Raw genomic sequence first — 16,565 nt, 5'->3', positions numbered from 1 at the left:
CTTCCTATTATAAGCCACCATTTTTGTTTTATTATATGTTTCACAACCCCTAATGCCCCACTGAAAATTACCTTGTTAAATGACAGTGTTTCAAAGCCATGAATCCTTTCCACCATTCCCTCAGAGGTTTGAAACAGTCAACAGACTGTAAAGAATAAATAATAAAAAAGTATTGATTATTTTGATGACTGTGAGATTCAATTAAGTATTAATTTTGCCCTCCAGTGGACCTATCAAGGTATTCAAAAGGGAGGATTCGGCTCAGCTAAATGCGTGCTGAGTGCTTCAGCCTTAAATAGGGAGAAAATGTGTTTACCTACAGTATTTGAAGAAGAAGTGCATTGATGCACAGAGTCCAATATTTAAGTGCTGTGCAAATTAAGCCCTGGTGACAGTGACATTGTTTTCAATGGTATGAGTATTGACTAAAGAAGTGCATTTGATGACAGCTTAAACTATTTGTATTGATTAACATTTTCATAGATTATCATGTGTCATATCAAATTCACTTTTCAGGCATGAATACATTAAAAAAAAAAAAAAAAACACAGGCATACCGCAACCAATGCAATGGTGGGACCCGGGAGCATGCCGCCCCACCTGCTTCTGTGCTGGTCACCTGTTTCCTGCTCAGGAACCATTTAGGCATGAACTTGGCAATAAATAGCTCCCAGATCTCGCAAAAAGGGCACTTCTTGCTCCTCCTTTCCTTCTGCATCTGATATTGTGCCAAAACAATATTATGCGTCTCAGTTTGCAAATGGAATAAAAGACTACACTTGGAAAATATTTCTGATTCTAAAATGCCCTCCTAAATGAGCTGAAGATAAAGTAGATCTAAATAATTAAGGGGGAAAGTTTGTCTTTTCTGAAGGCGATTTTTGTTTTCTTTTTCTTTAATGCTCTGGGTGTGTGATGCTCTAGGTATCCGAATTATTGAACACAGTTTGTAAGTATTTTCCCAATTCCTTAAAAAAAAATTTAAATCAATTTTCGTGTATTGTGTTGTGTATTATTTGCTTTAAAATGTTCATTTGATTTGGGGTCAGCTCCGGTTCCCAATCTGGGACCAGTGAAGCCAACTTCTAAGGGTGCTTATAGAATTTACATAAGAAATATCTTTTATTCCATTGAAAGCCTTTCGAGGTCTCTTTTCTCCCTATCTTTTTTCTCTGCTCTTGGGATAGGGTTTAATTGCTTCTCCCCTGGGGAGAAGGCTTCTTAAAATAGCCCGTGGTTCCTCCATAGGGTGCTCTTCCTTTTTAGTATGTTGCTGAAGTACAAGCCCAGCACTTTCTTTTTTCTTACTGCATTAAAGACAGAACAAGGTGTAAAACCATTCGCACAAAAGCATATCCCACAATTAAAGCTGTGTTGGTTAGGTTGCTTTCAAATAAGTTTTTTTTTTTTTTTTTCCTCCAAAGCCTCCTGAATCTCTCACATGCTAGTTGAGCTTTAATAGGGTGGGGAGTAATGGAGAACTCATCGGATCTGTAATAGCTCTTCACTTGACTGCAGCCAGCAATAACAGCGGGAGCAGCCAGAGATAAGAGAGGAGAGAGGGAGAGTGTGTGTGGAAGAGAGAGAGAGAAGAGAGAGGGAGAGGGAGAGAGAGGACACGCACTCTAAAGCTGCCACTTTTTTTTTCCTCCCCTTCACTCTTTTCGCCCATCCTAGGATCCAATGATAGCTGGACAAGTCAGTAAGCCCTTGCTGTCAGTGCGGAGTGAAATGAATGCGGAGTTGAGAGGTGAGGACAAGGCTGCTACTTCAGACAGCGAGCTGAATGAGCCCCTGCTTGCGCCTGTGGAATCAAATGACAGCGAGGACACTCCCAGCAAGCTCTTCGGTAAGTCTGTCTAGGTATTTCATTTCAGTACTACCATGGTGTCCGGAAGAGCAATCCAACTCCCCCAACCCCCCCCTTTTTTTCTGTTGTTCATTCAGTTTTCTCGTAAGTACTAAAAAGGAGCATCTTGGAGGTGCTAAGCCACCGAAGCTGATTCCAGCCAGCTAGGAGGATGTCCTCCAAACTTTTACCAACAAGGAACTTATTCGCTGCCCATTTTGACTTGTCAAATATTGCTAGAGTCCCCAGGCTGGAAATTATTTGGAAAAAAGTAGAAAGTGGTAATAATAATCAGGAAATCGGTTCCATTGTGAAAATTGGTTAACATTTATTGAGTAAATATCGACTCGGTTTCAGGTTGCTTCACAGCCTTTTGTTAAGGGGAAGGTGAGTAAAGACATTATCTGTCGTCTAAAGATGGGAGAGGAGAACTGAAAAATATCAATACAAGTCTTGCTATGCCAGGTAAACAAAGGTGGCCACGGGAATTGCTCTAAGAAATAACATGTGTCATCACAATCAGAATGAATATTTCTTCTTTAAAAAAGGTGATGAGGAAAGAAAACAGGTTCTCTGATTCCCTCCTCTACCCCTCTCCTTTTCGACATTGTGTTTATAGCCTCATAACTAAAAGTAGAGGCAGCCCAGGACCTTTTAGGAATCTTTGTTTCATAAACAAAACAAGAACAAGCAGAGTGCCACTCCAGCAAAGACATCTGTCATTCAAACAGATGACACTCGGTAAGCCAACTCATGCAACTGTGATCTCTAATCAGAAAGGGGAGCGGGTTGTTGAGGCGCGTGCCTGAGTGATAGATGTTAATGGATGTCTCTGCTGGAGAAGCACTTTAGGGTTCAGAGTGACGTTAGCTTTTCAGAACAATTGCTCCTGAAACATTTGCTTTTAATTATTTTCAAGTGCATGTGTGTGCACACACACATAGACATATGTATACCTACTAACCTGAGGTATATATATCAGGCAGAGTACTGCTTGGTCTCAGGTAAGAAACAAGCACCTGAACTTCAAAAAAAAAAAAAAATCATTACATAGACTACTACTTTGTTAAGAAAATCAGCAATTCGGCTTAAAACACAGGCTTTATTTATTTATGTATTTTAACAGACAGAAAGCAAGCTGCCTTGAGAGTTTGGCAACTCTAGGCTAGCTTGCTTCAACAGACAAGCTTTTCCTTAATTTTAAATGCTTACTCAATCAAACGTTAGAGAGATGTCACAGAGAAACTCTGCTTTTCAGATTTTCTCTTGGTACAATACTGTTTTATGCTTAACAATATACTAGATTCCAATTGCTAGAAATTCTTTGGTAGCACCCCTTCTTTGAAAAGCAGCAATGCCACCTCTGACATGAATTTCCAAACCCGTGCATTCGGGTTTTAGCATTTTCACCCTAAAGAAATTTTTTTACAGTGTAAGTTTTTATCCATCTAGGAAGAATTATGCACTAAAAACCTTCGCTTCAATTGTAGGAGAGTAGTGAGAAAAGTCAGATAAAATGATAAATTACAGAAAGGTAAAAGCCATGCTCATACCCGTCTGATGTTGAGTATGCTAAGTAAGCACTTTGAGTTTTAAAAAGTAATCAATTTTGAGTTCAACAAGCTACAGATAATACATTTTTGTTCCTAAACTTTGCATGCATTTAAAATAAAAGTAAATGGATTTTGTAGACTTGAGCTTGGAGCTCCAACTTGTTTTCTTTCAAGTAATCCAAAAGAGGGGTGATTGATTTTTTCATTTATTTAGGGTTCCCAGTGTTGAACACTGTTATAGATTTGTTATACTATGTCTTACTGATTTGCATGTGTAGAGAAAAAAGCTTCAAAAATTCCAAGAGGGTCAAAGAGATTTGAATTAAAGGTTTAATTCAAAAGTAATATTTTTGTGAGGTGCCATTTACTAAGAATTCATAGTTTAATATTAAAATCATAGTGGATTTTAGAAGGAATCCGCTTTTCATTTTGAAATTCTCAACTTCTGAGTTTGTGTGAGAGAACACAGCAAAATCTACATCTTACATTCCTTTTGAATTCACTTAATTGTCTTTGGTCTCTAGACTGTTTTTCAAACACAACGCGAGTATTTCCCAGTTTCCAATTAGGTCAAAAAGAAATCAGTAGATTAACAGTTTTAAGAACTTGAAAAAAATTAGAGACAATATGAGAAAGAAAGAATAGAAAGGATCAGGAGGAAGACACCCTAATATTCTCATAAGGTTTCCTTCGCAGGGGCCTGTTATGCTCTTACTTTTTAATATTACCAGGACTAGGCCGTAGCAATTCAAGTTTACGTAACTGACTAAAACTTTCCAGAATAATTCTGTCCCAGAATTTTTAGCAACTTTGGCAGCACAATTTAAAGAACCATGATTTTCTTTGATATGCATATGTTCAAGTCTGTTTTTTGTTTTTAGATGTAGTCTTGATTATACCCTTTACTTGATAATGAAGAATTGTGTTCTTCCTGAATAGTTGACAGCATCTATGTTTTTATCTAAACAATAATTTTCTAATATACTCACTCTCTCTCTCAAACTGTCATTCTTCTATAGATACACTGTAGTATTGAAAATTGGGCTTCTCTAATGAGATGGCAAGATTATGACAAATCATGTGCATCTTGCTATGTTTAGTTTCATGGAGAGACATTAACCAACAACAGGAGACAAGCAGAGCTCAGGTTTTTTTATTGTACCTGAAATTTCAGTATAAATGGATTTCTTTGAAGCCTCTTCCCCCGTCTGTGTACTGTTCAAATTAGCAGTCCAGAGGACAAGTCTGTTTCCCTCACAGTAGGTACCTTCAGCCCAAAACTGCAGGAGAAAGGCTAATACTGATGCCCTCTATGGATAAACAAAGGAAATTCCAGGAACCACTGGGCCTTTTATGCCTCTCCTTAAATTGCACCTCTGCACTTAACAGCATCCAAAGGGAAACATACTGTGCAGAATGTTTCAGTGCTCTGAGCAACTCAGAATACCAGAAGGAGAAAGGAGAAGCCATATGCCAGCCTAAGTAGAAAGTTCAGAAAAGGGCCCTTGTGTTTTATAAAGTAATTACATCAGTGGTAACGTTTTGCTTAACTTGAACAGCCATGGAAACTAAAGTACACTTAGGAGAGATGAATCCACATTTCATTGAGAAACATGTGGTTAGGTAGTTCTCTGTGATATCATTAAGTGGTCCATTATTTATTCTTCTAAAGCCTGTAGGATACCTATCTCCTTTTTCAGTTCATGACTGTATTATGCTAAGCTCTGAGCCGTAAGAAACAGTATAGAGGAGAACAGGTTTGCATGTGGTTGGGGGTGGGGGATTATCAGAGAATCTGGAGCTGTATCTCACAGGGCTTTAGCTGTGTGATCAGATGAGTGATGCTACATAGAGCCAGTCATTTAATATGTGACTAGTGATGTACATATTGGAAACCATTCTCAAAACTGGCCTTTGGCAAACCATCTTAAAGGGAAGAGGTTGCTGTGTTTCTCTAGTGACATTTATAGTACTCGTGTCAATGTGGTGCTTCACTTTTAGTTATGCCCATCAAGAATTCAGTGTTCCACATTCAGTCAAGTTGGATGCTAAAATTCAAATGGTAGCATCAACAACTTGGTCAGGAAAATGACGGCAGAAAGGATAAAAGTAATATATATCCTTGGAAAAAATATGTGCACTAAAGTTTTCCCATGCACTCTCAGCCGAAGAAGTGAGATCTCATAAAACATGCCCTAAATATTTTCTCCCCTATATATTTGAGATTTGAAAGATGATTTATTAACAGTGTTTCTCCTGGGAAAATGTTTATTGTTTGAAGTTAAACCTCATGATTTCTTTCCTTTAAGTCCCAGCTATCTTGGGTGGCTGCGTTAGTCTCGGTGGCTGGCTTCTCAGTTGTACTACACTGTGCATGAATGGGGCACACAGCTAAGAGTCTTGAGCTGAGATGGAACTATAAAACCTTGTATAAGCATTGCATCCAAAGTAAAAAGTTTGTGGTTGATTTTCTCTTCTGATATTGTGCTTTTCTAGGATAAAAGAAATTGCATGCAATGATACTTTTAAGAGTGGGTATTTTCAATGCCATTTATCTGTGAGCTGTTGGAAAAGGCCTTAAAGTTGGCTCAGGGATTCCTCCATGCTATAGAATGTACTATATTGTGTATTTCTTTTCCTTTCTGTGATCTTTCTCACAGAAACATGCATTATAAGATTTTTTTCTTTCAAATTGCCATCCAGTTTGACTTGATTAGAATTTATGGCAGTGGAGTCGCTTTCAATGACAAAAGGATAAAGGACTAAATTGTCTGTCACCCCTTGAGACAGTGGTCTCTGCAGGTCAGCGTGGAGGTCATTGCAGGGCATTATGGGGACTGCACTTGGGGGTGACGCTGCCTGGCGCCCGTGCATCAGTGGAGGCCTTCATTATGGGATCACTGTCTTCATTACTTTATTTAAACGTCTCTCTCCAGGCTTCAGTACCTTGGGTATTTATAATATTCTGATTAACTATTCTGGAGCCAGTAATCAGTACCAAGAGCTTAAACCCAAGAGGGATTTAGTTAGGAGGTGATGAGGTAAATTCCCTAGAGAAATATATTTCTTTAAAATATGTATCATGCTTCTATATTTTTAGAAGTTTCTATATTATATCAATTGAAAATGTATACCCCCTTTCACCAAAGAAAGTTTTGCTAAAGAAATATTAAAAGTATATTTTTTAAATCAACTAAATAATTTGAGTAATAGATTTATGCAAAAATAGTTATTTAAAAGAAATCTGTAGAAACCTGTATTTGTGGAAGTAAGTGAGATGCACAAGGTATTTGTCAAAAATCAGTTACGGTTTAATAGTCAAACAAGCCCTTGTCATGCTGCTGCATACTTGAGTGAAAAAAAAATGCATATTTGGATACACTTCTTACATTTAAGAAAGTCTAATGCACAGGGGTATTTTTTAAAAAATCAGTGAGAGGCTGTGTGCATTTGGACAATTTTAGTTTAGATTTCCCCCCCAGAAAAACACTGTAATGCTCCATTGATAAATAAATCCACTTTAAATAACATGAATGTGTAAGCTTTGAAATAAAAATAAATCCATATAGAGAGGCACTGGTGTTCAAATTTTTCACCATATTTGTTTGTGGAGCTGCTCATTCCTAAGTGCACTTCAATGGGGGACAGTGCACAATATGTGCCAGAATCGTCAGTGGGGACCTTCCTCTGTGCCTGTCTTTGCTAGCTCTTCGCTATGCCTGGGGTGCTCAGGTCAGACCTCTGTTTAAAGCAGGAAGTTCAATATTGCAGTGTCCAAGGATACTCCATGGTAGCACATTAGCAAGTCAAAATACTGATATGGTTTTACTTTTTTCTCCCCTTTAATTTTGATTACTGTGATTCTTATATTTTGTTGTTGTCATTAAATTGTCCTAAAAACAACAGGAAATAAGGTATTAGAAATGAGATTAATCTGTACATCATCACTCCTTTAAATGATCCCATTTTCATCTCTTGAATGTCTTGGATGTTTCTGACTTAAAGGTTACATGGCATTACAGTGTTTTTGTAGTTCACCCAGCCCAGTTTATGTCATAATTAATAAATAGAGGTGCATTCCAGATTCAAGCTCCCAAGGCTCAGCCCTTAAGAAGATTGCTTTCGCTCTTAATTACCTGCTTTAATTATACAGCTAGCATTCCCGTTCTCAAGAATTGACCAAATACGTTTTTCTCCCACTTCAACGTTGAGATTTCACTTGACCGTTTCAAGTGGACCTTGTTTGTTATGAGACAGTCAACAGTTAATCTGTGAGAGAATTGGCACTTTCTTTGATTGACGACCTTGCTGGTTTATATTTGGGGATTAATAATACATCAGACATTCACACATTAAAAAGAAAGTAAATGTGAAGAGGAAGGGTAGAAGGTTCGGTTCTGCTATTGGGCTGCCCTGATTATTCAGGCCTTCCCTGGGAATGCAGAGGCAATCAGAGAAGCAGGCACATTTGCCCAAATATGCACCTGGCTCCACTTAACATGTTTCTTGATTTTTTATGCTAAAGAAAAAGATAGCAAAGTGTTTATACCAAACTGGCACCCTGTCAGGGGGCAATCTGTATAAAGTTTCCCGCTGTCAGGTTAATAAATTTTTAAAAAATATCCAAAGGCAGAGGTAGCTAGAGAAAGCTCATAGTAACAGTTGCCATTCTCCAGCGGATGGGTTTCTCTTTAATATCAGCCTGGCTCTGGAATTTTCTTGTTTGTTGTCTTCCTGGGTTCTGTACTTAGCTGGCGTTTTTGTTCAGCTTTTCTTTTATTCATGCCATTTCAGTCTTACTTTTTAAATGTTTATCTTTTTAAATTTCAAATGTCTTTTCTTTGAGAGAGAAACAAGTGAGCATAATTTGTTTTAATTTTTTATATGGTATTTTGCAGTTGAACATATACTTTGTCATGCTATGACTCTGAATGAGCTTCTAAATCTATCAACACTGGACTTTTCTTTGGGAATACCTTCAAGTAATATTTATTCATAAAGGAGTATCTGTGCTTTGGCAATATAGGGGCTTCTGATGAGGTCGATTATTAAACATGTTGATCTGATTCTTAATCTTTTCAATGTAAACTTTCACCTCCTGATTGTCAAAATCAGATTTCATAAAAATGAAACAAGGGTGGACTTGTTTGGAGACATCTCCTAGTCTATGCTGTGACACTTTATAAGCTATCAAAAATGGATTAAGCCCTTTTAGTGTGAATGCAGAGGTCAGAAAGAATAACACTGGATCTCTTGAGGCTAAAGAAAGTTTGTCATTCGCAGAGAAATGGAAATTAATTTTGTTTTATAAATATTCCAAGGTGATTTTTTAAAACTACCTAATCAAGATGCCTACCCCCTGAGATCGCTTCCTAATAATTAACTTCTACTTTAAAAAATTTCCTAGTATGTTATATTAATGTCTATATTTTATTTGAGAATGGAAAAGAAAATCCATGCCCAAACTTCTCTTACAGTTTTTCCTTCTTAAGTGATTTTAAGGTCTTATATGTAACAAGAATATATTGTGATTTTTTAAAAATTAAACAATTAGCTACCTGGAACAACATAACTAATAGTCTAAGCAAGTGACTATTGGAGGACCATACTGCCATTAAAACTATTTGAAAATATAAGGAAAAATAATCAGATTATAATTAGAGAAACTAAGTAATATAATTATACATGAACTAAATGCTTAAGAGATTTGCTGTACAAAAGACCATTTGAAAATGGGACTATATAATGAAATCTGCATTCACTAAGATGGTTAAAAATGTTCTTAGTAAATAACCAAAATAAAACCTGTTAGTTTAGCTCATGAATGAAGTAGAATATGAAGGTATTTTTAGGACACTTATGATGTCCCAATGATAACCAACATGAAACAGTTTCACAATTTAATGAATACGTGTATCCTGCATTTATTGTTTGGCATTAAGTAGTTTTCTTAGTGTTTCATCTTTTCCTGTAAAATAATCAGTGTTTCTTGGGATTGACTGATGTACCTTCCAAATATTTTGTATTTCTTTAATTTCATCTTATTAATGAGAATAAAAGCATAGTTATGACAGAAGTTTGTGAAAGCCAAGGAATTCATATTTAAAGACTGATATTAACACAATGTTTTAAAATAGCAATGCAAATTTATCCATTTTCTTACCACTTCCATACTTTATTTTTGTTTCCCTATATTTTCTTTCTTAGGCACTGTGAGTGCACAGTGAAAGAAGTGTAATGCTATCTGTATAAAATATTTGTGTGTGTCTATGGTCTGCTTTTCTCCGTATTTTCTTCATACCCATACAATGTTTCAAATTGTCTTACTGAATCTGTAGTATGCATGTATTTTCTCTATTGTAAAACTAGCAAAGTCTCATTTATAATAATAAGCTTTCTTTTAGTTCATGCTATCCATCCAACATTTAAAAGCATTTCTCCTGTATATTTAAAAAACAGTTCCCTGATAAATGTATCAAAATTAATAGCTTACCAAAAAAGGGAAACTAATTATATTGTAGTATTGCTTCAGCTATACTTGGGCTAGAATCCAAGTTCCAGTGTCTTCTTCGATGCTGCTATTTACAGAGCAGAAGAGACAAGAAGATTCCTCAGGATTTGTGCAGTTTAATTGAGTAAAGAAATCTGGGGGTTTTGGACAACTTGACTTGTAGAAAATATATGTATTTTTAAAGCATACCAACTTACCTAAGCTAGGGAAGACTCTGGGATCTAAAATATTGGGAACCTAAATATTTGTCTATTTCTGGGATAGACATATATCACAATATAAACATTTATCCTTTTCTTTTTTTAAGTCAAAAGCATTTATTCAATAGTTATTAAGCACAATTTTTGTTACACATTCCTTTAAGGATTCTATGTGCCTATATATCAAGGTACAACGTGTGATTGGTGCACAATAAAGAAATCATATTTTAAACATTTACTGTTAAAGTAATATGGTATGATTAATCTCTTTTTGCAGTTCTTGATGACCACATATGTGGTTATTTGCCTTTTAATACCGATATGGCAACATTTATTTTTGCAAATTAATGATTTGGGGTGACTTCCTGCAGGAAGGAATCATCACTGTCAAAGCAGAAGAGAAGCTAAGGGGTTAATATTATTTAAAAATGCAAATATTTGAAGCTGTTTTAAAAGTATGAAAAATTATTGTACGTGACTTTTTGCTCAAATCGACCCAGGGTAAAGGAGAATAAAAAGTCGAATGGAAACCCACATGTTCCTATATTTAAAAATGTATACACATGGAAGTAATGTGGGGAGTGAAATGCACTTCATCAAAACTGGCATTTTTTTCAATATACCTACTTCATTTCCCAAAATACTGCAAGATAGAAATGTGTCAGAAAGAACACATGCTATTTGCAAAAGGAGAAGCATACAAGAAATATTGCATCAAACTCCTATTTCAGTGGATCCATTTAACTAAATCCATACACTGTTCTATAATCTACGAACACGTACATATCCAGAACAAGGATCCTCTCGATTATGAGGGAAAACTTTCACAAACTTTTGGGAGGAACATATGTCACTGTTTTAAGTGTTGATTGGCTCATTTTATTCTGGTTCCTAAGGTGAAGGCAGGTTTTAGTCTTAAGCCTTACCCAAGAAGTTGCTCAAATTTTCAGGTAGACTAGTCTATTTCTTTGCTCTAGTTTAAATCTTTACTTCTCCCATTAATTGCATCCTGTATTCATGGTAGTTTTCTAATAAGCCAACTGGAATCTGCAGGCCATCAGAAAAGTGTTAAAAATTATGCCTCATGTTTTAAAAGGAATTAATATCTACAGCTGCCTACTTACAAAAAAAGAGCTGGTCACCTTGGAGATTGCTGATGGCATGGAGGTGGTTGCAGTAGCTTAGAATGGTGGCTACACGTCTTGTCATCTGTAGTGTATCAATATGTTTTTATAATGATACAATAACCTGAACCCTGTAACGGTTTATGGTCCTTTTGAGAATTCTTATGGATTCTTAGAGTGACGGAGGTCTGAGAAAAGATCTTGAAAGCTTTCACAAGATCTGGCTGGGTGACAGAAAGCTAGCAGGACTGTGATTTAGCTGCTAAGAAATCCTATTGACCAGGAACATCATTAAACTTTTAAGTTAAAACTAAAACCACAAAACAAATGGTAGATACAAAGGGTAAGGGGTACCCAAAGTGGCGGTGAAAATTAAAACGTGCTGAAGATTCTTAAAAATAAAAGGCAAAATGCAGCAAGCCCATTGTTGATCTTGATCTCCTACTTAGAAATAAGCATTTTTAAATATACCTTTCTGAATATTGCAGTGTGTGTCGGAAATCTGTATTTGTGCATCTCCTTTATGGAATCTGTCAGAACTGATTGTTGCTCTTTCATTTTCTCTGGCTATTTTTAGTCAATGATAAATAAAGAACTTGAATTTTGAATCTGGCACCAGTGAGATATAGAACCAGAAACAGCAGGAAATAACCATGATGAGTAACTTCACATCAGTATCTGCATGGAGATCTCAGTCCTCTTAACATTTGTAATACTGCTAATTTCTATGGGCTTTTTAAAATACTTCCACATGAGCTCTCAAAACCCATAAAAGTGTGGCATGTAAAGTAAATTGTTTGTCACTTGCCGACGACCTGCCATATTTATTGTCAGGAGAAATGGACATTAGTTGGAAAAGCAGTTGTTAAAGGCCAAACAATTTTTAAAGATGGCAAAGATGTGCGAGGGTTTTCCTTTTTCTAACAATGAGCCACCCCTTCAGACATCAAAAGACAAGATAATAAGACACTTCAAGCACAATTCAAGATTATATTCAACATCTAAAGGCTCATCTCTTGTCAGTTTGCATTTACTCTCCCAGGGATGTGATGCTTCTATCATCTTTCTGTCAAGAGGAGTCTGGCAGAAGAAGCGAGGGCTCTTATTTCACACACTTAGGGTTTTTTATCAAATAGCCCACACTCGTTGTGATTCAGCCAAAATGGGGGGATAATTTGAAGAAGGTCATGCACAAGTACAAAAATCTCATATTGATTTGTGTGATTAGAAGGCATTAAAATTGCACGTTTATGTTAGTTGCTGAGATGTTTTGTCAGTTTATTTGGTAATACACTTTTGCAGCCTAGGAAAAAAAAAATGACTTAAAATTTAAAAATAGATGGCTGAAAGCTGACATGGTTTGTTTTAATGTGGCTGTGTCTGAACATTTAGCAAGTGAACATAAAAATAATGTAAAGCTTTTAGTTTAACAATATTTGAAATTAGCTTATATAATGAAATACTTCATGCAATGTAAAAGCAAAATAGCACAGCTGTGCGAATCAGGTGAAACAAATATATATGTGAAATTTTTTAAAATACTTTAAAAATTGATTTCATATCTTTAATATATAGATAAAACGTGATGACATTTTCAATATAAATTTAATTATGAAGCTGTTTTACAATGGTTATCAAGTTTTTAACATTTTGCACTCTTTGAAATTACAGTGTCATTATATTTGTCATTTTATGCCATTCTTAGTATATATGCCCTTTTCCAGAGAGGGTACTAAAGAATAAATAAAAGGGTTTTTATTATTATTATTATTCTCTGTCAAAATTCATCACATTTCCTTCTTTGTTCTCTGACAGTCACAAAGCCATACAAAGAAACATTCCATTTTGGTGGGGGCATGTTTATAGAAGTTAGAAGAACAATCTTTTCCTCTCAAAATAAAACAATTGATGAAAATAAAACCATGATATCCTGGGATCATTTCTATATTGAATCTTTGAAATTACTTTTCCTAGGAATTTTCATCAAGTCTCTGTTGTCTCCACTTCTTATATTTTTCTCCTTTGCCGTGAAGTGTTTTGAAACTGGATTTCTTACTTTTGCGCCACTTTCAAAACAAAGGAGGGGTACATATATATCGTGTAGTTACAGTGTAGAGTAGAAGTGAAAATCCATAATTTGCCCTATTTATTGTATGAGTTTTTTCTATTCATTACACTTTATGCATTCAACCTGGAACAGTGAATTAATCCATTCAATAAATGTTTATTGAGCACCTGCTCTGTGGCAGGGGTGGTGCTGTCTCCTGAGGACTCAGTAGAGAAGACACCAGATAGAATTGATCACCTAGCTTGCCCACTGTGAGGGATACTGAAGATGCAAAACTGAACAAGACATGGGGACCCCACCCTGAAATGGCCCACAATCAGCATCACACATTGACATTCTATTTTACTTGATCATTTCTGGTACCTTTTTAGGCAATTTTAAGTCTTCAAAACCACGCTTTTCAAAAGTTGTCTGTTGGTTAGAAGCCTCAACATTTGAGGAAAAAACTATGATCTCCAAAAAGTAGGGAAGAAGAAAGGAGCATTAAGTGGTTTGTGACAAATGACATTCGCAATGTTTTCATCACAGGGTTTGGTGCATATGCTGTGGAACACAATTGCTCTTCTTTAGGGATTGTCTCTTAATCATGTCCAAAGGGAGGATGAATTAGATTATTTCTTCCTCCCTGTCTTTTCTGCCTTCATTCTCCTCCCAAAATTCTTGTTTGTCTTATATAATTTTTATTTTTTTATTTTTTTATTTTTATTTACTTATGTTTTTACATATGTTCTATCGGGGGCCAATTCCTTTTATTTTATTTTATTTTATTTTATTTATTTATTTTTTTTGAGACAAGATCTTGCTCTCTCACCCAGGCTGGAGTACAGTGGTATGATCATGGCTGCAGCCTCAACCTCCTGGCCTCAAGTGATCCTCCTGCCTCAGCCTCCTGAGTAGCTGGGACTACAGGCGTACACCATCACACTCAGCTAATTTTTTTTTTCAACTTGCAAGAGGCGGGTCTCACTTTGTTGCTTAGGCTGGTCTTGAACTCCTGGCCTCAAGCTATCCTCCCACCTTGGTCTCTCAAACTGTTGGGATTACAGGTATGAGCTACCACACCTGGTCATTGTCTTACACTATAAAGTAGGGCTTCAAGGCTCTGGAGTCAGGTTGTGTGGGCTTGAGTCTGGCTCTGCCACTTGTTCACTGGCTGGGTAAAGTAATAACATGTTGACACTTCAGCTTCCCCATCTCTGCATGGAAGTATTGCTGGTACGCCACAGGACAATCTTGAGCTTGAAGTGAAATGACACATGTAAAAGCCTATAGAGTACCTGGAATGTAACCGGAGCTCAATGAATGTCACACTTAGTTAAGAGTTGAAAACGTACTTGCTATGTTTAGAAAGAATCTGATTAATTTTGGGCAGCAGGTACCATAAAACCAAAATTGTGGCCTTTGGAAGTAGCCACGCTTCTCCATAAGGAAACATCAGCCCCCAAGGGTCCTCCTGATCAAAGAAAGGTTCTGGGGATCTTTGCTTCCTGATGGCAACACCCTTTCCTTCTCCAGTCTCTGCTTTCTTTTCAAGTCCATTCAGGAAAGAATTCAGACTCATAAATGGATTGTAAGCAGGTTCTAGAGGGAACGATAGTTCACTCTCTTCATTCTGGAGAGTACATAAGTGAGGTGGTGAGCAAGGATGGAACAGGGCAGTTACACATCTATCTCACTCTTCTCTGAATTTAAAATGTTGGAAGGTGTGATTCTTTCAAATAATAGCGTTTTTAAAAATAATGTTGGCCTTGAGAAGTGCTATGAAGCCAGATGTCTGTGGGCAGCAGCAAATGCCTCTCCTTTGCGGTGTGGTCAGATACCCCGGGGGCAGTCTGTCTTTGGGTGGAGTTCCTCCCAGGGGCGTCAGCTGTTCCTCCCTCCCTCCAAGGGAATTTGCCAGCTACAGGCCAAGCACTTCTATCTCTCTGCCTTGACCATACTGTTGCCCATGTTGGGAACAGAGCATTTGTTTCTAGTTAAATGCCCAGATATCTTTCATAGGATGGTTTTGCGACCAAATCAGGGTGAACTACAGAAAATTTCAGAGAGAGAGAAACATTCCATTGAAGTCATGTGACAATTTTAGAAAAATGGTACTGCAGAAGGATGGTAACCTGGGTTCGAATCACCACCCTTGACCTAGGCACAAGGCTATGAGCTTATGCCTCCGTTTCCTCTTCTGAAACGTGAGTGTTAAAAACCTATCTGATGGGATGTTGAAGATTATGTCAAGGAAGGCAAATAAGACGCCTGCACATGGTGGTGTTTAATAATGAGAGCCCCTTCCCCTCACTTCTTAGCCCAATGCATATCTTTCCAAGGTCTGAGAAGTGACTTACTCTGATGGGAGTTCTCTTGGGAGTGTGGATCGGAGATTAATGATCAGCAGGGGCTCTGAACATTAAGATCTGTTTTCTCAACATAGCTTCTCCATGAAAGCCAAAACTCAAGCTAGACGTGGAGACACTAACCTTTGCTCCGGAAACAAAGGATTTGACTAGATTGTGGGTCTTCTCTGTCCCAGCAGAGAGCTCGTTTTTGCCCCTAAACGGAAGCGCTTCTCTCAAAAAGTTAGTTATGTGTTAGGTATGGGAACATGCCTTCAACTAGAAATCCATGGAGTCCTCATTCCTTAAGGAATTTTCATAGCCAATGTTTAATTGGAATTTTTAAATCTTCAAGAATGAACCCTTTTCATATATTTTTCAAAAGGAACAAACCAAAAATAAGATGGCAACTCAAAAAAATCTGTTAGTGCCACACTCCCAAGGGTTTGAACATGCCGTGAATATTTAAGTAGCTTAAATTGACATTTGGAGCCATAATTGGGAGGAAACATGTTATAACCTTTGTTGGGGATATTTACACATTTTGGTTGAGATCCGTAAAACCTACCTCCTCTTATATACACCAAAGTTGTCAGGATCAGTAAAGGAACATCTTTCTGTTATTGTTGTTGTTGCCATGGCAACCCCACACTTTTTTAATTACATATTCATACCCTATGCTCATTTCTTAGAAATCATTGGCACTTCTAAAACCACTCATTTAACATGTGTCGATCAATGTCAATAAATATATTGCGAAATTAAAAAATATTAAATCATACTTTCAGATTGAATTAATGTACACGTTTGTGTTAATGTTAAGTAGAAGAGACAAACTCTCTTTTAAGCCAGTGGCAATGACCATCCCTTTCATATAATGTGACAGTTTTGACTTTCTTCACTGAATTTATAGCTGTATCGCCCCTTAGATGT

General features: G+C 36.8%; 1 protein-coding gene across 2 annotated transcripts in view; it reads left to right on the top strand.

Moving 5' to 3' along the window:
* Window positions 1-16,565, top strand: part of POU6F2 (POU class 6 homeobox 2) — a 491,967-nt gene that overhangs the window by 97,606 nt on the left and 377,796 nt on the right. For both annotated transcript variants that reach the window (XM_025380080.1, XM_025380079.1), the window contains exon 3: window positions 1,678-1,849. In XM_025380080.1, coding sequence (XP_025235865.1) covers window positions 1,678-1,849 — 172 coding nt within the window. The remainder of the gene's footprint in view (window positions 1-1,677; window positions 1,850-16,565) is intronic.

This window comes from Theropithecus gelada, chromosome 3 (assembly GCF_003255815.1).
Source record: "Theropithecus gelada isolate Dixy chromosome 3, Tgel_1.0, whole genome shotgun sequence".
Lineage (NCBI taxonomy): Eukaryota > Metazoa > Chordata > Mammalia > Primates > Cercopithecidae > Theropithecus > Theropithecus gelada.
The sequence above is the reverse complement of the archived record's forward strand: the minus strand, read 5'-3'. Positions and strand labels throughout refer to the sequence as shown.